The sequence below is a fragment of the Rhineura floridana genome, chromosome 4 (genome assembly GCF_030035675.1).
Source record: "Rhineura floridana isolate rRhiFlo1 chromosome 4, rRhiFlo1.hap2, whole genome shotgun sequence".
In the NCBI taxonomy this organism is placed as follows: Eukaryota; Metazoa; Chordata; class Lepidosauria; order Squamata; family Rhineuridae; genus Rhineura; species Rhineura floridana.
Window position 1 is genome coordinate 84,543,481 of NC_084483.1, and position 27,371 is coordinate 84,570,851.

General features: G+C 41.2%; 1 protein-coding gene across 2 annotated transcripts in view; it reads right to left on the reverse strand.

The window, feature by feature from the left end:
• Positions 1-27,371, reverse strand: part of SCML4 (Scm polycomb group protein like 4) — a 141,882-nt gene that overhangs the window by 44,421 nt on the left and 70,090 nt on the right. The window contains exons 3-5 of one of the 2 annotated variants that reach the window (XM_061626277.1): positions 16,800-16,929; positions 11,990-12,190; positions 5,264-5,455 (exon numbers count right to left, since the gene is read on the reverse strand). In XM_061626277.1, the coding sequence (XP_061482261.1) occupies positions 5,264-5,455; positions 11,990-12,190; positions 16,800-16,929 (523 nt within the window). The remainder of the gene's footprint in view (positions 1-5,263; positions 5,456-11,989; positions 12,191-16,799; positions 16,930-27,371) is intronic. The other variant, XM_061626278.1, reaches the window with a different exon arrangement.

Genomic DNA, 27,371 nt, shown 5'->3' on the forward strand with positions numbered 1-27,371 from the left:
GCACCATTTTGCCCCTCATGCTATTTAACATCTACAGAAAGCCTTTGGGAGTAGTCATCCTAGGATGTGGGCTGGCCTTTCAGCAGTATGCTGATGACACCCAGCTCTACATATCAGTCACATCAGATCCCAAGGATGCAGTGCAGGTGCTGGATCGGGGGTGCTGGATGTGAGTGAACAAGTTCAAATTAAATCCGGATAAGACAGAGATGATGTTGGTGAGCGGAAATGCTACCCAGGATTGGGGTTGTTGGCCCACTCTGGATGAGGTCACACTCCCCATGAAGGAGCAGGATCGCAATCTGGGAGGCCTCCTGGATCCAGCCTTCCTGCTAGAAGATCAGCTCATGGCAAGGTCCAGGGCAGAGCTTGGAAAAGTTACTTTTTTGAACTACAACTCCCATCAGCCCAATCCAGTGGCCATGCTGGCTTGTGCTGATGGGAGTTGTAGTTCAAAAAAGTAACTTTTCCAAGCTCTGGTCCAGGGGGACCTTTGCTCAGCTTTGGATGATGCGCCATCTGTGGCTCTATCATGGATGCTCAGTTCCAACTACCCTCACTCATGCCCTAGTTCCTTGATTCCCCTGATAGAGCTCCAGTGGCCAGAGTGGTTTAACAGTCAGCCCCTTTTCTGGGGATTGTAGCTTTGCGTGGGGAATAGGGCCTCTCCTAGCAACTCTCAGCATACTTCACAAACTACACTTCCCAAGATTCTTTGGGGAAGCCAGGACTATCTAAAGTAAAATAAAGGTCTCGTGTGGATGTGTCCAGTGACAGCTTTGGTTTAAATTTTTAGAATAAAAAGTGGGGGAAACCCTGAAAAAAATGACACTGTTCACAATGTTTTCCTTTTGGAAAGGAAAGGGTCTTTCCGTCTACCCAGTGACCTCAGAAAAGGTCCTCTACTTTGTGACTGCATTATGTAACTCTGTTAAAGACAGTATTTGGATAAGGGCCTCTGCAGATCTTAACTTAAGAGATGAGCTGTCATTCTTCATGTATACTAGAGACCGGAAATTTGGAAGCATCATAAGAACTGGAGACCATAGCAGTGGTGGAATTATTGGGGGGGGGAGGCTACCTTAGTGTCAGTCCCCTAAATTATGCAGTCACAGACTGGGGCTTGTGGATTTAATTAAGGGCCCTCTTACCTCCCCCCTCCCATAATTTGAACACTGGCTCACAGTTGCTGTTGCTATTTTGTAATATTGCCGTTCCTGCTAAACATTAAAAGGCAAAGAACATGGTGTAGTTCCAGAGGAATTTTTAAAATCAAAATAGCGGCAGCTACTGGCCTTTCCTTTGGCATTTGCAGGGTCACCCAGTATAGTGTTTCCTCTCCTTTCACAGCAATTTTGTAAGTACACTGTTTAGCATTAGGAGGCTTATGAAATGAGTCATGAAAATGCTACAAGGGAAGGAAAATCTTGACAATTTCACAATTAAATTAAATACTAATGATCCAGACTGTACAGTATGTCAGGGAATCATCACACTCTCAGTAGGCAAAGAATAAAAACAAACCCCAACAAACAAACAACAAGGCTTGTATCCAATGGTTTTTCAAGTGGGATATTCCACTGTCTGCAAGTTTCCACCAACTGATATTGAGTAATTCCCCCTTGCCTGCCATTCTGGGCAACACAGACCACCTTATGCAGGAGGGCCCCCTTACTTTCTGGAGAGGCTGCGGGGGGTACAGGGAGATGCAAGGGGAGGAGGGAAGGAAGTTCTGGGCCAGTCAATGTTCTGCCACTGACTGCTTCAGAACCTACTATTTCCAACATCAGTAAGCTTCTCTCCTACATGCTTAGTCTGCTGCCTTCATTGGCAGCTGGCTTGCTAGAGATCGCTGAGTTGCTCTTAGGTAAGGATCTGACCCACCAGGATATAAGGAATCGCTGCTGTGCTGAATATCAGAATAGGTGTCTGTCTTAGCCAAGGCAGTCCCAGGCTCTGCAGGTTCTGACAAACTAAGGGCAGCACAGAAACAAAAGGAGGACCCTTCCTTTCCCTTTCATGGTCTGATCTAGCCATCTTCCTTGCGTTTCCCCTGAATTATGTACTGGCCAGGTGATATAGACAGGTCCTGTAAGCCATCCCTATTAGCAGTGTGAACTGCCATAGATAAGCACACATTAAAGCCCACCAGTGTATCTGAACTGTGGGGATCAGCTCCCTACAATACTAATATGTATTATGCCATAAGGATTATGATTTGTGCTGCAAGCAAACCAGCAAACCAACACATGGTCCGATATTGACAAGAAAAATATCCAGCCTGGTTGAAAATTTACCAGGCAGCATCCCAGTGTTGTTCCATAGGGACGCTAGACAGCTGTCATGAATGGAATGTAGTAGAGTATATAAATGTCAGTTTCTACTTTGTGCAAAGTAGATGTTTACAAATGGCACATTATGCTAATCTAATGTCCCCTTCACTGAATCACTGTCAAGCCACGCCTGAATTGGGAGTGTAAAGGCGGCAGTGCCCTAACCCCACTTTTGACTGCAGCTCAGCTGTCAAAAAGAATGAAAAACCCATGTATACAATCATCACATTCCATCTCATTTCAAACACTGCAGACAACATAATGACCTACTCTCCACAAACCTTTTTAGATCAGGCAAATAGTTTTCTATTAAATTTTGTTGTGGTTGAGTGCATTGCACAGATCTCCCATTCCCCCTTTAAATCTGACCTTAATATTTTATTTATTGTTTAAGGGATAATGTTCATGGCAGAGGAATATATGAGGCAATAAATGGCTTGTGCAGGTAATTAAATGCTGAACCAAAGCCAAGACTACTGATAACCATAAAAGCCATTTATTTTGACTATACTCCAAAGCCATGCACTGCAGTTATTATGTGAGGGAAGGCAAGATCAAGACTGCCACAGGACTAAATAAGAGTAACCATAACACAGCACATTTATTGCTTTTGGGATATTGAACTCATGTTGCCACCCCCACCTCCTTCAGAAGATCACTTTGAAGTCAAGCAGGACCAACCATTATAAGGTCCTTGATGGGTTTTTAAAAATTAATAACTTTTTTACGGTAGACACAAAATAGAAAATGACATTACAAAACATAGTTCTCAAAGCACTTCTCGCCTCCCACCCCAGCTTGTAGTGGCTGGGTATCACTGAAGGTGATAGTGTTAACTACAAAGAACAATTCACATACAGCAACAACTAAAAGCATGTTTTCATCTTTGCAAAAGGAGGATGCAGTTCTTATCATCCAAGATTCAAGATGCATCAAAATGACATGTATGTATAGTTAAGATGTATAATGTTTATTTACAATGCATATATAATGCCTGTCAATCCTAGGATCCCACAATGGCAGAATGAAACTAGGTATTACAAGGGAATAAGGGGTTTCCCTACTTTCTGTTTGCCTCATAGCACTAATGTGGATCAGGAGGTGAGAATTTCTTGGAGATAATAGGTGGATAGGAGGAGGTTTTAACAAGGGATGGGCGAGAATTTTGCTAAAGTCAAATTTGGCACTGGACTTTCCAATAGTCTGCAGGTTCTCTGCCTTTGTGGACTAATCCTGACTGCTTGAGTTGGCTTTTCCAGAAACTAGATTAAAAGAAAAAAACAGGTACAGAATTTAGTTTTACTAATGTGAAACTGACAAGCCTGTTTCTTTGCTTTGCAGCTCATGTCTTTGCTTTGCTCAGCTGCTCCTTGTTTTGCAGTAGGTTTGTTTGCTTTGCCAGGCTTGCTCTTTGCTTTGCTACTATTAAACTGATAAGCCTGTGCCTCCACTTTGCTAAGATGAAACTGACCAGCCTGTGTGTTTGCTTTGGGAGCTATAAACTGAAAAGCTTGTGCCTTTGCTTTGCTAAGGTAAAACTGACATGCCTGTGTGTTTGCTTTGGGAAGGATAAACTGAAGGAAGTTTGGGAAGGAAAAGCCTGTGCCTTTGTTTTGCTAAGGTGAAACTGACTAGTCTGCAAGTTTGGTTTGCATTAAAGACCTCTATTGCTTTCTCCCAGGGCTGGGCTAAGTGGGACTGGGACAGGGACTGGGATAGGGAAAGCTGTTTTCCTTTCCTTTTGGAAAGGAAAACATTAACAAAATTATTATTTTTGGGGAGAGAAAAAACAGAACAGTAAAAGCAAAGGATAGCAGACAAATAACTAACCTGGAACTGCCTGTCAGTTCAACGGAATGCAATAAAACAAGCACAAACGGATCCAGTCCCTAGTTTTAACCAAACTATCCATATCCCATTACTTGTAATTTTTTTAGTATTACATTCCTTCTCCATCTCTCCCCCCAGGGAAGGCTTTTACCCCTCTCTCTCTCCAAACACACACACCATTATATTGGCAGCTGCCCAAAGTTAAGACAGGTTGGTCTTAATAAACTTTCCTAAATAAGGAAAAAATAATATTCTTCTGAATATACCCTATAAAGGTTGTTCTCAACCTAGTGCTGGAGAATGGAAATGGAGTGGATCTAAAGTTTTAGAAAATCTTAAAAATCATACTTCTTATGTCCAAATCAACATTATGTGGAGTAATCATGATGGGGTAGCCCAACCTTTTGTTTACTTTGAAGCCACTCTGTTCCAGTTTCAAGTGGCAGTGTGGGAGGTGGTGTTTATTTCTTTTACTAGTTATAATCTAAACCCTTTTCCATACCCAGTGGCTACTATTAGCTTGTCTGTAGAAAAAATACAGGCGAGATACAAATAGCTATCCCCCCCCCCCCCGGGGCTAATAGCAGCTTCAGGGGTTGATGTAGATCTGGAAAGCAGCATGTGTAAAAGGTGCAAAACTCCCCCCAGTGCTTCTGCTCTAATCAAACCTGTGGGTATTTTAAAGTAAAAACCACATGGCAAGAGATCTCCTACATAGCATGAGATTTGCTTCTTATAAAAGGGATCTTTTGAGATGCGATATGCAGTTTTTGTAAGGTTAAAAAGATTCAAGTGGTTGGATACTGTATAGAGCCAGTGTGGTATAGTGGTCAGAGTGCTGACTAGGGCTCAAATCTCCATTAAGCCATGAAGCACATTGGGTCTCCTCAGGCCAGTCACATCTCTCAACAACCCTATGAGGTAGGTTAGGCTTTGAGGATAAAATGTGGAGGGGAAGATCCATGGGTACATCGCTTTGAATTCCACCTTGAAGGTGGGTTATGAATGTTAATGTGTGTGTGTGTTTCTATAAAAAAGATTTAAAAGTTTGCAAGGATTTCCTGAAATATATATTCAAAAGCCATTACAAACCAACCGACCTGATTCCATCCGTCCATTTTCATATTCTTCTGGGTTTGCAGAAGTGTTGTACTGTGGAAAAGGCTGATTGCTGAAAAGATTGTCACACAGTAAGCTACGGCAAAGCTTTTTGAGGAACCGCAGAACATAGCCAATGCTGTTCACTACTGGCAGGCTCAAGAGATGCTGCTTCCCATCAAAAGAAGCAGAAACTGGGGGAGAAAGGAGGAAGAATTAGAGGGTCATTCAATATAAGCAATAGTGCCTTACATAAAACATACTGAGTCTCTCTCTTAATAGAGTACATTATCTTTGTTAGAAGCTTCACATCTTTTGAGCAAACACTGATACTATGACATCTTGCTCTTTGGGCCATTCACTAAATAAATACAAGCAGGATGAAAGCAGTACAGAGTAACACTGATTTTTGTTGCTTTAAATATTTCACAGAAAGAAAAGAGTCTGAATGTTTCTTCCAGAGTCACCATGAACTTCAAATCCATATACAAACTTTGCTGTTAGGTCATCTCTGTCTGCTGACTCTGATAAAAGCTGGACACAGTTTGCTACAATCTTGGATTCCAAGGACCAATTCAGACAGCTGCTTTGGGGATGTTTCTACCTCCATCCCCACCCCTAACTAATGGTGACATTTAAAATTTGTTCACACCTGTGACAAAGGAGTATATCACTGCTAATTGTCTTTTTAAAGAATTTTTGGTAGCATCATTAACTAGAACTGGAACTTTTGCAGAAATGTGGCATACATATTTAGGTTGAGGTTTAGGTTTGTTTGATTTAGGATTCAGGCTTATTCAATTTATACATCATTTCCCACTAAAGAAGTCCCTATGTGATTTACAACCAAAGTTTTTTTTAAAAAAAAATTACAGATTTAACTATATAATATCATACTTTTTTTTTAAAAAAAATAGAAAACTATATAGAGTCACTGCCTATCTAAAGTGGAAAATGTTACAATGGACTGGGAAGCATGGCCCCAAAGTGGTTGTGTCAACTAATATATAGCATACATTCAATAGGTTGGGCCTAAGTCTAAATGGGGACCAACTTCTATTTTTTAAGTACTATCAATATAGCCTATGCCACCTACTGCTGTGGATCTATAGAAGCCCATCATGTCCATTTACTGCTGGAAAGTTAACCTGTTTTATTATTATGCTAACATCCAAGTTTTCTACTGGTGGCTTTGTCTTTTACTCCTGGCAGAGAACCAACCAATGATCTCAACAAGTATACTTATATTTCAGCTTTGCTGCTTCAGTTTGAGTTTATTCAGAGGACCCAAGTCAAATGAATTACAGCCTGAGCCTGTAAGGCTATCATCTCATTAATGTTAATAGGGATTTAATCATACACATACAAGAAGAAAATAATGAACTTTATTGGACACAACTGACTGGCATGCTTTCAGGAATGAGCTGCAATAATTTCTCGAACATGTGTAGCTTTTTGTTTCTTTCAACAAGGATGCAAACTTGGATCAGAGCTCCTCCAGAGAAAATGAAAGTGGAAATGGAATATAATTAAATGTTGCACAGCAGGATAAAGCTCAGGATTGCACAGTATGGAGGAGGGTCCCAATGATGCAGCAGAAATGGTACGATCACTGCAGAACAGGTTTTATCTAGATCCACTTTCAGTGACTTCATAGCTCTTAAAAGTGTGTTTGTCCTTCACTTTTTCTTAATAAAGTCACCTAAAATGTTAACGCCTTATTTCCAAGCAACTGTTACATGGTTTAAAAACAAGAAAGCTTGTTAACATATGAATCGAAGTACATTAAAAGTTCTAAATAATAATATTATTATTGTATAACTACCTAGTCTCTGGGTCCTTTAAGAGGAATGCGGTCTAATGTAGAGATTTAAAGATTTCACTTAGGTCTTTATCTTCACAGAACTTCAAGACAAGAAAGAGTTTTGTGGCACATTGAAGACAAGCGCATTTATTATTGCACAAGCCATTTCATCAGACATATCAAGCGTTACCCTCAGTTGGGAGGCAGATATAGTGTAAATAGGGAGCCTTTGGTCCACCAGATATTATGGTACTCCAGTTCCCATCATCCTTGACAATGGCTGTGCTGGCTAGGGCAGACAGGAGTAGGAGTCCAGCATCATCTGGAGGGGCACAGGTTCCCTATCTCCACTGTAGAGAGAAAAATGTTAACAATGCAATCAGATGGACATAAAATGCAAAATTTATTTATTTTTATTTTATTAAGCTTATATACCGCCCGACTAGCAACAGCTCTCTGGGCGGTGAACATTAAAAATACAATAGAAATAATACAATACAGTATATCACAATACAAAACTGTACAAAAAACTGTACAGTCTAAAATCAAAATATAATAATTTAGAATTAACAGGAATTAAAATGCCTCAGAGAAGAGAAAGGTTTTAACCTGGCGCCGAAAAGATGATAGTGTCGGCGCCAGACGCACCTCCTCGGAGACACCATTCCATAGTTCGGGGGCCACCACTGAGAAGGCCCTAGATCTTGTCACCACTCTCCGGGCTTCCCTATGAGTCAGAACCTGGAGGAGGGCTTTCGTAGTAGACCGTAGTGTACGGGCCGGTTCATATCGGGAGAGGCGTTCCGACAGATATCGTGGTCCCGCGCCGTATAAGGCTTTATAGGTAAGTACCAACACTTTGAATCTGGCCCGGAAGCATATTGGAAGCCAGTGCAAACGGGCTAGCACAGGTGTTATATGCTCAGACCGCTTAGTTCTTGTTAGCAGTCTGGCCGCCGCATTTTGCACTAGCTGTAGCTTCCGAATCGTCTTCAAAGGTAGCCTTACATAAAGCGCATTGCAGTAGTCCAGACGCGAGGTTACCATAGCATGTACCACTGATGAGAGGTCCTCCTTACTCAGATAGGGACGTAGCTGGGCTACCAACCGAAGTTGGTAGAACGCATTCCGGGCCACCGAGGCTACATGAGCCTCAAGTGTGAGGGAAGAGTCTAAGATGACTCCCAGACTACGCACCTGTTCCTTTAGGGGGAGTGTAACCCCATCCAGGACAGGGTATATATCCACCATCCGATCAGAGAAACCATCCACCAACAGCATCTCAGTCTTGTCAGGATTGAGTCTGTTTGTTAGTTCTCATCCAGTCCATTGTCGCAGCCAGGCAACGGTTCAGCACGTCGACTGCCTCACCTGAAGAAGATGTAAAGGAGAAGTAGAGCTGCGTGTCATCAGCATACTGATGACAACACACTCCAAAACTCCTGATGACCGCCCCCAGCGGCTTCATATAAATGTTAAAAAGCATGGGAGACAGAACTGAACCCTGCGGGACCCCACATTGGAGAACCCACGGTGTCGAGCAATGTTTCCCAAGCACTATCTTCTGGAGATGACCCGCTAAGTAGGAGCGGAACCACTGCCAAGCAGTGCCTCCAACTCCCAACTCCGCAAGCCTCTCCAGAAGGATACCATGGTCGATGGTATCAAAAGCCGCTGAGAGGTCAAGGAGAATCAATAGAGTTACACTCCCTCTGTCTCTCTCCCGACATAGGTCATCAAACAGGGCGACCAAGGCAGTCTCAGTGCCAAAACCAGGCCTGAACCCCGATTGAAATGGATCTAGGTAATCGGTTTCATCCAATAGTGCCTGGAGCTGGTCAGCAACCACACGTTCCAGGATCTTGCCCAGGAACGGAACATTGGCTACTGGCCTGTGGCAATTGTGTTGCAAGCAGAATGATTCACAACAGCAGTAACTGATTATCATTTAGGTACTTTACTTAGTTATTCAAGCAATCACTATGGCTCATTGTCAAAGCAAGACACACGTGGCTTTGGAAGGAGCCAGAAAGAAGCCTGAGCATATTTGTAACTTCATGAGGAGGTTCTGGCTCACAATTTGAAAAAGTGACTGTGGTCTAAGGGCTTTTCTATACAGCAGTGTATTGTGGGCTTGGTGCTACTCATGGATGCAGGTTTTGTGCAGCATCCACATGACATCATTCTCATCAAAAGGATATCCCATATTTTCTCATTTAATCTGGACTTACCATTTCCATGAAAAATCCAATAAGTTAAAAAAAACACCATGGTAAATCCATATTAAATGAGGAGAAAAATATTGGATGACATTTTGATGAGGACATCATATGGCCACTGTGCAAAACTTGCATGCATGAGCAGCACCAAATCCACAATAAACTGCCACTTGGAAGCACCCTAACTGGTGGAATGAAGTAACACCACTGCTTTAAGCTCAATTTGCTTGTCTCCTTGCTTTTAATGCAGTACCACCACTGAACAGTAAGACACTAGAATGACATTTGATACACATATTTAGAGAACAATTCTACATTTCAAGTTCAAATCTAGCTCAATCCCTCCAGGCATCCAAATGCAAAACACAATGCAGCACAACAGCTGCCTTAAATACAGAGATATTGGAATGAAAGTTGGTGTGTATGCTCAGGATAGCAGTCTGCATTTCATAGATGAACTCCAGCTTTACCCCAACATGTATTACATCCCATGTAAAACATGATGCAATATCTACTTGGAAGATTACAACATATGAAACTTGGTGTGCATGCTTAAAAACCATTATATGTTTCATGCTGGAAAACCAGTGCATGTCCTGCACTGGGTTTCAAAGAGGCTACGTGCGGGAGTGCAAAATAGTTTGCAATGCATGATATAAAGTGAATCCCTTCAATCATAGGCTTTTATCAACTGGAATTATACAAAAGACTAGGGCTGCATTCAGACAGATGTTTATTCCTTTTTCCTAATGTTTCCTTACTAGGTAATATCCACATTTGATTTGATCTTTCACACAATGTAAAACCCAGTCCTGGAAATTTAGCAGAATACAGTGGAAGTTTAGCACTTATTTCCATATTAATTGCTTCCAGAGAAAATCTGTTTGCAACCTTATTAATCCAGAAAATTGCAGGAGTAAAGTGATGAAATTTGGGGTGGTATGTTGGCATTTCCTACTGCTATCCAGGGGAGTCACTGGGGCGGTGTGGCAGGTGCAGGCTGCACCAGGTGACACCACCAGATGGGGGTGACACCCAGAGCCGCCCCCCATGCACTGCCTAGGCTCCAACGAGAGCCTTCGCGTGCCGCGCCGGCTGCCTTCCTCGGCTGTTAGAAGGTGGCAGCGGTGGCAGCGGCAGTGAGGCGGCGGCGCACTCCCGGGCCCTGTTGTTTGGCCACGCGCTCACACTCTCAGGAGACAAGGTGCTGAGGGCCGCACCGGGTGACACCAACCCTAGTGACGCCACTGCTGCTATCATGGGGGAACAGACGTGTGCATGTGTGGAAAGGATGGGGGAGTAGTTACATGTCCAATGACATTCATTGTTGTGTCACACTACGCCCATTGGTGTAAATGAAATTTAGCACAACATGGCCGAGTTTGCAACAACTGTGAAAAAGGCAAATTCCATTCTATGGATCATTAGGAAAGGTATTGAAAATAAAACTGCTGATATCATAATGCCATGATATAAATCTATGGTGTGGCTCAGCGGCATCACTAGTGGGAGTGCGGGGGGGTGCGGACCTCCGGTGCATGCCCTCCCAGGTGCATGGACGGGGGTGGCTGGTGTTGCACACACACGCACTCACCACACGCTCCAGGCTGGTGGTGGAAGGCCCATCCCACCTTCACCGCCAGCGAGCGGGCACCTGCTGTTGGTCTCGCCTGCCCGCCTCCGAGGAGGAGTTGGCTGCACCAACCCGGAGCGCTTCTCAGCTCCTTTGCCGGCCAACGGCATGGGGCAGGGCGGCTCTGGGTGTCACCCCCCTCAGGGTGTCACCCGGGTGCGGTCCGCACCCTCCGCACCCCAGTAGTGACGCCCCTGGTGTGGCTGCATTTTGAATACTGTGTACAGTTCTGGTCTCTTCACCTTAAAAATGTTATTCTAGAGTTGGAAAAGGTTCAGAAAAGGGCAAGCAAAATTATCAAGGGGATGGAGTGACTCCCTTGTGAGAAAAGGCTGCAGCATTGGTGGCTTCTTAGTTTAGAGGAACCTAAGTAAGCAAGTAAGAAGTTACATGATAGAAGTGTATAAAATTATGCATGGCATGGAGAAAGTGGATAGAGAAAAGCTTTTCTCCCTCTCTCATAACACTAGAACTCATGGACATCAAATAAAGCTGAATGTTGGAAGATTCAAGACAGACAAAAGAAAGTATTTCTTCACACACCGCACAGTTAAACTATGGAATTTGCTCCCAGAACAGGCAGTGATGGCCACCAACTTGGATGGCCTTAAAAGAGGATTAGACAAATTCATGGAGGACAGGGCTATCTATGGCTCCTAGCCATGATGGTTATGCTCTGCCTCCATAGGTGGAGGCAGTATGCTTCCAAATACCATTTGCTGGAAACCACGAGACAGTGCTCTTTGCACCCAGGTCCTGCTTGTGGGTTTCCCATGGCCACTGTCAGAACAGGAAGCTGGACTAAATGGGCCATTGGCCTGATCCAGAAGGCTCTTCTTATGTTCTTATGTTGATATATCGGTCAAAAAGCCACAGATCCATAGCTCAATAGATACTACAGTATGAAAAGAATGTTAGAAATCGGGACAGAAGCACTACCATTATAATCAGTAAAACTAATGCAATAAACCTCATGTCTGAATGCAGCCTAGATCAAGGCCTGTGGCCTTTGTTAACACTTCTAAGAACAAAGTCAACTTTACCACAAAATACATTCTTGCAGCTTTATTACCTGACACCATTTCGCCTCCATAGCCCTGCTTGACTAGTGAGAAGACTGTCTTTTGCTGGTGTGCGCAATCAATGCATGCCTGAACTGCCTGCTGTAGCACCATGGAAGGCCGCTCAGGCCCAAAGTGGTCTGGAAGCTGCTGCACTTTCTTTCGTTCAAGGTATGGCCCCACATTTCCTTGCTTGTTGACATAAATGCAGACTGAACAAAAGGAGAAAATGTTCACCATAGTTCTCACAAGAGGTCCCAAAAAGCATCACAAATATAATGGTCTGGCATTCAAGCATTTGCTTGAAGAAAGGCAAACATCATCTGGTTTTTTATGCTGTCTGCTGCTGGTGATAGGACTAGGTAGTGGTCCAGACCCAAGGCCGGCTAAGGTTTGAGAGGAACCCCTTCAAAGTCCCCTCTTGTAGGAGTCCCAGTACACTTACCTTCTAGTGGCAGCAGGGGGGAATGTTGCAATCTCTGATAGGTGGTTGTTAGCCACCCACCACTTTAAAATACCCACAGTACTACCGACAGAATGTTGCTCTGAGACACTGTGGGCAATTAAAATGGCATGTGCCTCACAGATCCAGCCATCCATTGGTGGCAGGGGGCAGAGCTTGGAAAAGTTACTTTTTTAAACTACAACTCCCATCAGCCCCAGCCAGCATGGCCATTGGATTGGGCTGATGGGACTTGTAGCTCAAAAAAGTAACTTTTCCAAGCTCTGGCAGGGGGCAAGGCTGGCTCAGTGGTGGGTCCTGCTGGGGCATGGCGTACACACACCCAGCTGCTCAAAGTTGACAGGTGCTGGTGCCAGCCCTGCACAGACCATATTGCACCCCACTGGCGCATATGGTGTTCATTTTTTTATTATTAATAAATACAATGAATGATTGAGAATTAAGCCTACTGGTAATTGTATGTCCAAATCCTGGATGCTCTCTCTTGGTCTTGCTGGAGTGTAACAGGATGATGGAAATTAGCTTTTATACAGAAAGAGGGTGCAATGGATAGGGATATGCTGACAACTATATAGCTCATTCACATTGGACTGGGATTTTTAAAGGAAATGTATACTGAGCTGCAACCAAGTTTTTTGTAGACTGTTCTAACAAATTGCAAAATCTGACAATTATGAGTTTAAAACAGATTTGTGAAATGATAAAGAAACTGAGCAGAAGTAATCTCTCTCATTGGATCTGATTTCGGTGGGAGAGAAGGAAGAGAAATTAAAGTTTTAGAGATCACACACCGAACCACATTTAGTCTCACAAGTGGACATTTCAGAATATACAATATTATTTCCAAATGTCAATATGGAATTTGTTTCAGTGCTAATTTGAAAGTTTGCATTATCAAGAAAGGAGAATTTCTACAGTTACACACAAAATAGTGGGCACAGATTTCTCTGAAATCCATAAATCCACTAAATAAAAAAAACCTTTCTGAGAGTGAACGAAACAGAAACTAAGCCTATGCTGTGTCTTGAGAAGAGATAGCAAACCATAAGGAATTACAGTAATTAAAATACTGAAGGTTGATCATCATCATCATATCCACTGTTTAATGAACATGTAATTCAGGCTGCAATGCTAAATCCACTGACCTAAGAGTAATTCCCACTCAGTTCAGTGGGACCTACTTCTAAATAGACAGACAAGTCTGCTGTAAGGAAAGCTATTGATCTGAAACAAATTAATATAGTGGTCTTCTCCTAAGATTATGATGAGAGAATACTCTCATTTGCAACATATAAAATGGAATTTACCACTGAAAGACTGTTCACTAATAAAAGTATACCAGCCTGGCTTATGTTCTCACCTACTCACAATATGTCTTGTATCAGCCCTTTCACCTAAATAACTGCACATAGAGACATTTTAAGTTTCTTGAAACCTTATTTCTATGTTCTAGCTGTGGGTATACCAAGTATAAGAGAAATCCTCTCATAAGAAAACACAAATCCATTCTCCTGGAAATGCTCTCTGAAACTGGCAGGTAGAGATGAAGGAGAAATCCAATTCTGTTTGCATTTCAAGTGGAATCTATTAAATTTGCACTTCCCGAAACAGTACAAAAGCCAAAACACAGACATCGTCTGAAATTTACCTGAATTTTGCAATGCAGTTTGCCAACCCAACAATGTTTACAAAAATGTACATGTTAGGAAGAAGTGTGGATAAAAATGGATATATTAGTCAAAACTGCACGCAGAGCTGTGTTTATTAGGAGAAATTAAAATGCTGTAGAATTTTCATGAGGATTTGTTTTTTTTTAAAAGTTGCAAATTGCTGCAGAAATATGGAGAAGTGAATTTAAGATTGGAAAAATGAGAAACTGAGAGAACCTAAATGGACAGATCCTTCCATCTCTGCTGGTAGGCATAGTAATATGTTTCCATTTTAAAGGAGACATTTATCTGTCTGTAGTTCTCCAGTTTGGCAGCCAGAAATGTATCTGTGTTTGCAGAATGCAAGCGGTGAGGTTCTAATTTTTATATAACCAAATACTGAGGAGAGGGCTAGGAATCACAAGTCAATTTTTAGTGAGGATGTAAATAAATCTAGGAGCAACATCCAATGATGTCCATTTGCTTGCATTAGAGAAGCATGCAGGCACAATTCAGTTCCTCTTCTCCCTGCTCCAGCCCCCCGTGTGACCCAAGATGAGCTCTGGAGGATGTCCCAGCTCTGTCGACCAGATTCTGGGGGTGTGCAGGGAGCAGAAGGAAAAGCCCCATTGCACAAGTGGACCTCTGCTCACACTACATTGGATCTCACCCATGGCGTCTACATTTCTAAGAGTTTTAATTTGTGATAGATAGCAATTGTATTGTTTTCTTTTGTTATTCGTAATTTATTATATTAGGTTTGTAAGCCACCTTGAAAGGACATTCTTCTGTAAAGCAACTAGAAACGTGCTGGTCAGTTAATCAATCAATTAATTAAAGAGCCCACTAAAATGAACTTCTCAAGAAAAAGTCACGACTGGGCTCCTGCTGAGTAGGGCTCCTCTTGGTCTTTTGTTTCTCCATCCTTGATGCTTTCTTACACTTCCTTATACAAGTCAGTCCAAAGATTTTGACTAAATCTCTCAACTTATCTTCTGTCTGTGCTCCATGTACTTAAGGCTATGGGGCGGTATATAAATACAATAAATAAATAATAAATAAACTTTCAATAGAGGACACTGCCAAGGCTGAAAGGACAGAACTAGTTCAGTCCAGCTTTTTCATATTGTTGCACAGATTAATAAAATGGTTTATTAGACAATTCATCTGTAACAAGAGAATCCATGTTAACATTTTGCATGCATTTTACATATACATACCAGAACCTTATTGTTTTAAGGGAAAGCAGAGGTTCCAGTAGTTCTGGCATGTGGGCTTATGAGAGAATGGTGTAAGTCAGCCTAAAGTAAGATACATTATTATTGCTGGCTGCAAGCGTGCTAGAGTTGTCATCTTTCAGAACGTATAGCATTACCCTGTGACAGAAATCAGATAGGTGACAAAAGAAATTATAACAGAGCGAAGGACGTGGATGATGGCTGTGCAGTGTTGGGGATAATATACAGTTAGTTTCACGCCATAATGAAAATCTAGTGCTCGAAGTGTTAACAGCCACTCAGGCTGAACAATAGAAAGATTCAAGCAATCTATTCTGGGTAAATAGGACTATAATGACAATAATAGTTAGCATTACATAGCACTTCAAGCCATCAAAAGGCCATACAAACAAACAGGAGAAACCATTACAAGCACAAATGAAGGACATGAATTATATTACAGAGATCTGGTGACAGATTTATTAATACAAAACAGCACAGATTTTTACTTCCTGCCCATGACACAGGGCTCCTTGATTCAGAGCAAGTGTGAGCTTTGTTTATGTGTGCACAGTTGATTTTATATCATGTACAGCTATGGTAGCTAAAACAAAACTGAGAAAGCAAAGAGAATGAAGAAGGAATTTGGACAGAGTGCTAGAAAACAAATTGTTACGTGTCTTTACCCGTTCCCAGTAAGACAAGTTCAGTTATTTGCTTTACTTAAATAAGAATCCCTGAAAAGAGTGCAGCTCAAAACATGTACATGATGTTGGGTTTTTACAGTTCACGTTTTGACAGGGTGGGGTTCCCATCCTTACTTTACCCAGAGCTGAGTGGCAGGCCAGTGTGGGTCTTGTGACTGTTCTGCAAAAATCTGGAGTAGTTCCTCATGTATCCAAGAACTAAACTGATTCCAGGGCATCATACCAAACTACCCATTTAGTAAGTTCCATTTAAAAAGTTTTGCATTTTTGAAAGTTCTTCACCATTAGAGATGGTTGGTTTCGCTCAGTTTCTCATTTTTGCATTCTTCGCACATTTCCATATCAGTTTGCATTTTTAAAAAAAAAATTCAGAAAAATTCATCAGCATTTTAGTGTGGACATCTTTTAATATATACATTTCATGTGAATTTTGTCCTAATATGCATTTTTGTATGTTATCTTCACAGAGATGTGCATTTTAATGCACTTTCCCTAATATACACATTTTAATAAATATTTTTCAGCTGGAGAACTACAGTACAAAATTTGCAGGAGTACAAATTGAGAAGAATAGCTGTGTTTCAGTCTGTGTATTGTTTTGGAAATTACATAGATTCACATTAAAATTTAAAGCGAACCAAATTCCTCCCCCATTTCTATCTATGAGCCCAATTCTCCCTGGGATCTGGTTGAAGAGTAGGGTAGAAATAATTTAAACAATACTTTTAAAAAAACAAAGACATAAACAAATACTTTTTTTTAATGGACTACTTGATTCCACATACCTGTGAGGGCTTGTGGGGCCACTGAATTGGGGATTGTAGCTGCATCCTGTGGGATTGAACTAATGTCAGGTTCTGGAGTGCTTCTTGGTGGAGAGATTGCTAAAGGAGTCATTAGAACACGAGATTTCAGCTGGAAGACAGAACCAATTTGGGTAATGAAAACACATACAGGATATGTTTTATTACACTACATCTTTGAGCTCTTTAAACTCCCACACTTTAGCAAATTACTATAGTATAACATTCATTCTAGATACATTAATGCTTTCAAGGAATTCAGGGAATGGAAATAAACTGTTAATGCATAATGCAAGCTAAGTTGCAAGAAACAAAATATTACGCAATTCACAGCATAGTTATTTACACCTTAGGAAAGTACTATCAAAGTATTGCTTAGTAAAAACTTATTTACTGCAGATGTAAATATTTCCTACAATGCTGAAATATATTATTTAAACTGTGTAAAGTTCTGATTGACAATTTGACCATTAGCTGCACAAGTGTAACTATCTTAGCCATTTGCTTTGATAAAAATGTCTTCACATTTACACCATTTTAGCCCCAAACAGAAGGGAATCCTTAGGTAACGTGGTCAGTGCACAATAAGCAGAGATTTAGACCCCCCACCCAACAAAGGTTTGGGTGTGTGTGTGTTTTGTTTAATTGAAGACAATCATTGTTAGATTTGTCAAAGGGACTTCAGCCATCATAAGCAATATTGACTGAGGATAATTCACCAGACACTCATTCATTATTTTTCTAAATTCTTGCACATTGGGCTGGCAGTGCCCTTGTACTGTCAGTCTTATAAGAAAAAGAAAAAAATACTCCTTTCTGCAAAAAAGAAAAAAGAAAAGAAGCACCCTGTTTTGTCTGTCCCTTGATAACATGGATTTGATGTGTAAGCTTCTTCGCAATGGCAACTTCCCAAAGTATACTATACCTAAGTAACAGTCTTATAGCTCTTCCATAGTTGTATAATCGTATATCTGGTAGCAAGTAACATAAGGAGTTGCCTGATACAGAGTCAGACAGATCATTGGGTCTATCTAGCCCAGTACTGTCTACACTGACTCTTCAGGATTCTAAACTGGGGAATCTCCCAACCCTACCTCAAGATGCCGAGGACTGAACCTGATACTCTACCACTGAGGTGTGGCCTTTTCCCAAGTCAACCATGAAACTTATATGCTATGCCCCCCGCAAATCAAAGCATTAACTTTTCTGTTTTAACAGTAATTCGCCTAACTAAAGGTGTTGATCTCCTTGAGTACCTCATTCCAAAATCTCCCTACTTGCAGACACTCCCACCACAGATGAAGTTAGTTGTTATTAAATCCCATTGAAATCAATAGCACAGTCTCAGGCATATGATTAAAACTTTCTCATTCCCCCAGGCATTTTAAGGTAAGGTTTAGTTTTATGGTGATTTTATTGTTCTACTGTTTTTATGTACAGCTTGTTTTTATGTACACTGCTTAGAAATGCAAATGATTAAGAGGCATATACATGTTTTAAATAAATGAATAAATGAATCTGCCCAGAGAACTATGATTACTATACAGTATAGAAATGCAGTAAAAAAAGTAATGCCCCATTGCTTTCAATGGGACAGGTTAAGTTGGATACACAGTTACCTAGGTGCAAGCCCTATTGTCCTTAACAGAAGGACATTTGAGGAGACATGCATAGACTTGCATGCTAGTCAAAACTAATTTTAGCTGGATTGGGGCCACAGTAATTCTAACTTGCAATATTATGGATTCAAAGGCTGCTTGCTCAAGCAGAAGGCACTTCCTCTTGTGCAAGGGGTGTGTCCCTGATTTTCGCTAATTTCCCCCTCCAGCTTCACTCCCATGCCACAACCAACAGCATTCCCAGGATCCCCCTGACCTTCAAGATCAGGTAACGAAGGGCAAAGGAAAGTATATCAGAAAGAAAGACATGGGAAGCCCTGTTTTTATGAAGCAATCCCTTTCATTGTTCCCAGGATCCAACAGTGAGTGGTTCAGCGATATAACAGACCTAGACTAGCCTGAGTACCAGTAACTATAATAAGATCATGCCGTCACTGTGGTAGTAAAAGTGAATGCTTAGATAATCAAATGTCAGTCATTTCCCAGTTCACATAAGATATCTGTTCTCCTTTCTTCTTCAGTGCTATGCTGAGGGTTCAAAACTCCATCACAACATTGATTTAACTTTCTGCACTAATTCAGAGAAATAATTTCACATTCAGCTCAAATTATCTGGCTAGTAATTGTTTTTCCCTCCATTTATTGCAAATGACAAAATAAAAGATGCTGTGGAACAAATGCACACTCAAATGTACGTTTGATGGCAAATTTCATATCCATTAACATTAAAAGAAATATTTGCTGCCCAGTAGCTTTCTCATACACCACACTGGATGTGAAAAGAAGGATAGTCTCTAAATGCTATGGAAAATAGAGAACAATAAATGACAAAATGAACCCAGGAGGTCTGAAGGTGGCGGGGTTTCATAAGGTTCAGCAACACACTGTGGGGGGGTGTACAAGAAGAACCCAAATACAAATCTTTGGCTCTGCTACAGATCAGAGCCAAATTTTTTTTTTAAAAAAGACTAGGAAAGCTACCCTGGTAAAAGCACCTAGGGGTGATCTACAGATATAAAAATTATCCCAGACCATGTCATATTTCAAATTATCCCAGACCATGCCATTACAGTTCCCCCCCTAGCTCAGACAGGGAATGTGTAGCAGAAAAACAGGCACAAAAAAGAACAAAGGTAACTCCCTTCCCTTTCTTTCCCCACAAGGAAGCAGAAACAGTGATCTGGCTTGGACAGGGCCAGAGGTATAGGGAGGCCCACTGAAGGCATCTTGCCATGCCCCCCCCTCAAAAAATCTGGAGCTAATACTGGGTTTGGACATAATGTTAAACTATGGTTTAGCATTATGTGACTGAGCCTTGAGCTCATGCACTCCTCCTTCCCCCTGCTCTGGCGTGGCTGTGAGATTGGAAGCTTTCAGTTAAGCATGGTTTTGTGCAGGGATGGGGAACCTCTTCCCATCATCCCTGACCATTGGCCATGCTGGCTGGGGCTGATAGGAGTTGTAATCCAAGAACATCCAGAATGCCACAGGTTCCCCACACCTGGTTTAGTGTTACATCTGAATCAAAAACTGTTTCTTAACTACAGTTTAGGGAAACAAGCTGGGATTCATAAACCAAGGTTTGACATTGGCTTGTTTTCCTTATGTACAGTGAAGAGAAACCAGAGTTGTCTGGGTTCAGACATAGCTAACTGCAGTTAGTTAAAAAACAGAAGCAAAGCTTTTTAATCTCCTCCTTGGATGAAGAAGGATGAGAGGGAAGAGCATGAGTGCGAGGCTCATTCACATAACACTAGACCATGGTTTAGCATTTCCTCTGAACAAGACCACTGTCAGTTTACATATATCAGTCTTTGGCGGCTGCTTCTCTACAGTAATCTGTTGTAGCAAGAGTTGCCGGGTTGCAACTCAGAGATCCCCAATATGTTTAAATTCCTCAAGACAGCTGCAGCTTCTCTCACTTGTCCTTCCCCTGGTTCTGTTGTATAACACCCTTTTCCTTCAGTGCCAGAATGAGCAGCACTCTTGGATTCTGAAAGCACCTGGCAGCCCTATTCTTAATTATTCCTTTACCCTTTGTAAATATTGGATTGTTGGCAGTGCTGCCTCTTGTCATTCCTTCCCTCTGCCACTCTCTTTCCCATCATCCCTGGCCACTGGCCCCCAGTGTCAGCACTCAAACGTATACATCCCACTGAACATCCCATTGGGGGAAAAAAAGTGGGCTCAGGAAATGGGGGTGTGGGAGTGGGGAGAGACCAGCCTCACCAACCCCCAAATAGAAAAGGAAGATGGTTGTCTACAGTGATGACTGGAGGAAGCCGTTTCCACAGAAAGAAAAGAGACTAAGGGTAGAGAAACATTCATTGTTGTGCTGGTTCCAGTGCATCTCAACCTCTCTTTTCTGAAAATGGGGGCACGTGATGCTAGTCAAACTGCACCCCTTTTTATTCTAAAACCTGGTCAGCTCAGCTCAAGTGCAATAGTCAGCTTCAGACAGATTTTGCAGCTGATTGGTAGATCAACCCATTGCCCCTCCAGGTGTGGCCAATGGAAATGCTTTTCTGTAGGATCAGGCAGAGACAGTGACTGGCCCAACACTTTGAAAGACCTGAAGTCAGCAGTGGGGAAGGGAGGTACGTCCAGCCGAGGGCACAATTACTTCAAAACAAAGCCAGAAAACACAGCATTGAGCAGGGGGTTGGACTCAGTGGCCTTATAGACCCCTTCCAACTCTACTATTCCATGATTCTAACCATCTGAAGCAACTAGTGTGCCCATAGTGTAAATGTAGTAGGGCTCTTACCGCTCCTTTGCCATAACATTGTGCCTCCCACCATGAGCAATGCCATTTCTAATCTAAGAAGGACTGTCCCATCCTTTAAGGGTGGCTGAACAAACTGGTGGACTGAGTGCACTTCTAAACACAAAGTCAGGGCTACTGTCAAGTGCCTAAGCAGAAAACTAAACACCGTATTTCATCTCATTTTCCCCATCACTTTCCTGTCACTGCTTGACAACAAAATTTATGCCCCTGTTTATTACCCATTAAAAAGTAATATGACAACTGATAATAAGAAAAGGTACATTTTAAAAGTAAATCGACTGAAATCTACATGCTCAATTTTCAAATGCCATTCCTGGCACTTAGCTGAAGCTTGTGCACTTAAAGTAAGTATATACAAGCTGTATATCCTTCTGAAAGTTCCTGTAAATATATTTCCTTATATATACCTTCGCAAGTGTCAACATCAATACTAAAAAAAGGATGTGTTTAAATCTCTCTTGCTTTTTCTGTAAGAGCTATGAGATACAGTTCTTTGTAAACAATAGGCAAGGAAAACATAAGATGTGTTTAGCAATTTATCAAGGGAGAATTTGGCAGCACCTATACATAGGGCATATACTCCCACCTAAGGGTTGTAGTCCAAAATGTCAGGAGGGCACCAAGTTGGGAAAGGCTGGTCTCTACCGTCATAATACTTACCCAAAGAAAATTATGCTGGATATTAGAAGTAAACATGTAATGGCGTAATTATGTTGTTATTATTTACTTAAAGAAAATCATGAAGGGAAGTTGAAGTAAATACATAAAATGAATGTAATATCATGTTGGAGATTGTACCAGATTTTTTTATCAGTCAATCCTGTATGAGGGAGGGGGGAGGTAAAGGGTAAATGAAGGTTAGAGGTTTAATCGGAAATGTTGACATGCCTTATTTTGTTTTTGATACTACGTAAAGATATAATTAATAAAAAAATAAATAAAAATTAAGAAGGAAAGTCTGGTCTAGTGAATTTCATACATTTAGGCTGAAAAAACAGACCATCTACTAAATAGAAAATAGAAATAGAAAATAGAGTGAATGACAACTATTTACAACCATTTTTAGATAGTTGAAAGTAGTTAGAGAGAGAGAGAGATCACTTCCTATGGTGCACATACAATTTTGATCCACTAAACCTGAAAAATCTATTACTATGGAAGAAAGTGAAAGCAATGATACTCCCTTCACACTAACTTCAATTTTATAGGGTGGAGGGAACCATTATGTCTCCATGCTGAAATTACTATTACCTGCAATCTCATCCCTTGACCAGTACTTTAGCTGGTTAAGGAAGATGGGTTTCTATTTTGCATAAGGAGCTAGGGATGCACCTGCAAGAAAAACCATGGCTTAATTTTGTCCTGATGCAAGAAATGTAATATTAGGGGCCTGCACTGAAGCACAACACTAGGGATGGATGGATCTGTCTCTTTCAGTTTCTCTGTTTCTCATTTTTCCAGCCTGAGGTTCTGATCTCCACGTTTTCGCATCAGTTTGCAAATTTTGTTTTAAAAAGTCCTCATGAAAATTTGCCAGCTTTTTAGTGTACATTTCTATGATACACATTTTTCCATGCAAGTTTGCCTGAATGAATGAATGAATGAATGAATGAAAATGAAATGAAAATTTATTGAAACTTTCCCCTAACTCTTTATGTTCCACCTCATTGAAATCTTCTGATGCGGCACTTTTGGTGGTCCCCGTGCCCCTGAGGTTCGGTCGGCTATTAGAAGAGATCGAGTCTTTAGGGGGGCAGGCCATGCTCTGTGGAACTCCTTGCCAATAGAAGTTCAGCTGCAGTCCCCCCTATTTTATTTCAGGCATTTTTAAAATAATGTGTTGTTCAGATAGGTTGTGGAATGTGGAATCTTTTACCAACCAATTTTTATTGATATTTATTGTTTGTTTTTACTGATGCTGTCCCCTTGTTATATCTTCTGTGAATGGGCAGTTTATAAACATTTAAATACATAAAATAAAATATATGCATTTTTATAAAATGTTTTGGCTGGAGAACTGCATTGCAAAATTTGGAGAAATGTTAATGTTGAAGGACAGCTGCTGTTTGGGTCTCATATTTTTGAGAATTGCAAATTGAGTAAGTTTGTATTACAATGCAAACTGAACTGAATTTCCCCTCCATCCTTACACAACACAGGTCCAGTGTAAGGGCTGCAGATAAAAGGCTCTGTCTGGTTAAGATCTCATCATTTCTTCAGCTCCAGAGCATTTTGAGAAGCCTATGCATTTCTGTTTCCAATGTAATTAAAAAAATATTCCTGTAATAAAGGGATGAGCATACAGAGCTGTGGAAAAACCTGTCTGGTATAAAGAGACTTTTCAAGAAGACAATCAAAAGCAATGGAGGAGAAAATTGCATGTTACAAGTCCTAATTTGGATTTGACGAAGACAATAAATCAATAAGTGAAATGATCCCTTTTGTCTGAGAAAATGGAGATCACTGGATATAAGTAATGTGCTCTTGCACCAGCTTTTGCATGCTCTTTCCTACCTTTCATACGTTTTTTTTTAAATCAAGCAAAAATAATTAAACAGCTATTTTTACTTTGTTATACCTCCTCCCTCAGTCAACTGACATAAAAACCAACCTACAGGCTACCTTTGGGAAAAATTCACATGAAAATGTATCACATGCTGGATACTTGAGGCTGTATCCAACATAGCACTTGAGTAAGCATCCCATCAACACAAGGATTTCCACTAGTACAACAGGACTTTCCCCCTCTCTTCCCCCACCGTGTGCCCCATGCCATTACCAAATCTGCTCCAGAGGGCTGGGGGAACTCCTAGAACAGATTTAGGGGCCACGTGGGGGAAGGAGAGATGGGAAGAGAGAGGTGAAAGTCCTGTTGCACTAATGAAAATCCTTGCACTGATATCCTTGCAATGGTATGCTTACTCAGTGCTGCATTGGATACAACTGGAGATGTGAAGGCCTGGAAAAAAACCAGGAAAATGGGGGGGAATGTGTGGGGTTGTTTCCCCCCCCCTAATTTTTCTGGGTTTTTTCTGGTCCTTGACATCACTAGATAAAACCAAAAGAACTTATCCTATTGCAACTTGTAACTGAGTAACTCAGCCCCACTTTTAATTTTAAGTATGACTTTAGCCTCTTGACTCCAGAAGTCACCATGCTGCCTAGGAAAGTTTGCAAAGCAATACCTTAGGCATACAGGACAAGAAAATTACAATTGGTATTTTCTGTTTCTGTGTACATTAATCCACAGTGACGTACTCTCACCAGGTATTCGTACCAGCTCTGGAACATGGAAATGCCTTTCTCTACTGTCTGACCTCAAATTTAATGATGTCATCCCAAACATTTCCTAAGTGGGTCGTCTCAGAGTCGTGACAGAAGAAGTAGCATGCCTAAAAGCATTACCACAGGCAATCATGTAAGCACCATTAGCATAGCATAATATTAGGGTCCTCCAGCAGGTACTGCACATGGTACTCTATTTGCACTCCACAGACTTTTGCACTCGTTCCTAGTGGTGGGAAAAGTGAATCCTAATGCTATGTATACTTGGATTTTCTCTAATTAATCTAGATTACTCTCCTTCTAGATCTTTCTCCCTTTGTTCTAGTTAGACTCCTCTTCCTAGCAGGGATGAAAGGATCTGTCAATTTCAATTATCTCAATTTCTCATTTTTCTAATCTAAAATTCAGTTATGCAGCAATTTGTGATTTATTAATTTTTTAAAAAACATCCTCATGAAAAATTTTCAGCATTTTAATATGAATTTCTCCTAATGCAAACATATTTTTGCATGCAGTTTTGACTAATGAACACATTTTGTCAAGCAATGTCTCATCATATACTACTGGCGATTACATGTGACTGAGTAAGATTATCTTCCAAAATAAGGTTGGTTGGAAGACGCCTGTGAGTGAATTTGTTTTATGTGGATAATATAATGCATTTTGTATGTTATTTTCACTCATATATTCATTTTTATGTACACTTTCCCCTAGTCTAGGCATTTTTGTAAACATTCATTGGAGAACTGCATTCCAAAATTCAGATAAGTGCAAATTTTAAAGGATGACTGTGTTTCATTTCTCATATTGTTTCAGAAAAATATGGTTTTGACAGATTTGGTTTTAAATATGAACTGAATCAAATTCTCCCCCATCCCTACTCCCGTAGTACCCTAATCTTTAAGAATTATTTTCCCACAAACCTCAGTGCTCAGTCTTCATGAGAACCCTCCAGGGATGGATTAATCCAACTGCAGTCAGCTCGGCTCACCTCTTATCCTTTCCCTCACTACCTCTCTCCCTTGCTGTTATTTTGCATTTGGTCCAGTTTGGGATCCAAGGGTACGCACTGCCTAATCTTCCTCCTTCCAAGCCTAAATCCAGAAGAAGCCTCAAGATGTCTAGGTTTGAGGGACTGGAGAGCTCTCCTTGCCACTAGCTCCCCAGTATAGACCTTCCAAGCAAACCCTGTAGTTTAGCAGTTAAGAAAATCTGTAAGCATCTATAATCTGATTATGAAAGTTTTTCATATTTCCCTCCAGGAGAGGTAATATCTGTGCTCCAATTTTCTCTTTCCTACTTTGCTTCTATGTTAGGATATTGTAGAGTTGGAAAAGGTTTAGAAAAGGGCAACCAAAATGATGATGGGGCTAGGACAGTGCCTTTTTGAGGAAAGTTTACAACATTTGGGGCTTCTTAGGTTAGAGGGGGAAAGGCAAATTAGAGGAGGCTAGGTAAAGGGGTATAAAATTATACATGATGTAGAGAAAGTGGATAGAGTTTCCTCTCTCAAAATATTGGAATGCAGGTATAAGGAGACAGAAGCCACTGGCATTTATGCTGCACCATCTGTGCACCAACTGGAAATAAGCATGGGTGCTCACAGTCACCGTTGGCAGTGAGCTGGTGGGCAGGTTCTCCCTTCTTCGGTAGTGCATAAAGAGGAATATCAGACAGGAGAAGACTATATTGGCTCAGAGGGGGCACAAGCAACAAACTTATCTGTACAGAAAAAGTCATCTTCAAAGAGTAATCAGAACTCAGTAATCAGTAATCAGAACTCCTGTTGCAGGATAACAACAACAAAAAAGCAGGGAGACATTAAAACCTGGAACTTACTTTACTTGATAGCAGGAATGGAGCTAACTCCCTTGGATTAAAGGATGGAGTTTATAGAAAGTGAAGGATTACAACAGCATCCTTTTATAAGCATTCAAACAAACCCTGTGATCAGAAGAGTCCTGAACTTCCATGTTCAGGAATAAGCAACTCATCAGGACTCCTCAACTATTGCCGAAGGGTCTTGGGCTCTGAGGATCCTCTGAGCCAGATGACAAGTGTGAGAAATGGCAAAAATAGATTCATCCAATGAAGTCAAATATTGGAAGATCCAGGGCAGACAAAAAGAAGTGCTTCTTCACACAGCACATAGTTAAACTATGGAATTCACTACCACAAGGGATGTCTGTGTGTGCACGTGTGCATGCACAAACAAGCAGAGCCTGCAACAAAATATTGATCCCCCCCCCTAGGAATTATCTTGTTTAGGGCTCCATCCAGGATGGGATAGGAAACTCTAACAGTAGCTCCCTGCTACCATCCCACTTTGTTCAGGAGTGCCCCCTACCTCCAGAGAGGCTTCTTGGGGGCGGTGGACAGGTGGCTGCAGGAGTAAGGAGACAATGGGAACCTCCCCTTCCACAAAATTCCTAAAGTTAACTTATTTTAGGATTAAAGCCTCTGTGTCTCAACTGCTTTCAACCTGCCCTCCATTCCCCAGCTGACACTCTAACATTCCATGTCTCAACTGCTCACAGACTAAACTCACAGAGTCTGCCAAATTACTTTTTCTCTGCCACAGTGTGAGAGCTGTCCATAGAAAACAATAGATAAATCCAGGATTTTAACACAGCTGTGACTGGATAGCAGTGTCTGCTCCTGTTGAACAAAAAGAGGAGTTTCTCTTGGTGTTCAACATGAACCAGGAAGTTCCCTCTCCAGACAGAGAGATGACTGAAGAATTTTGTTATCTCTATGCTCTCATATTCAAAGTTCACAGGTCCCTGTCAGCCCATATTTGGGTATTATTATGTTTTTGTATTATTATTTCTCTTTTCTTGTGAATTTACAAAGCTGCATACT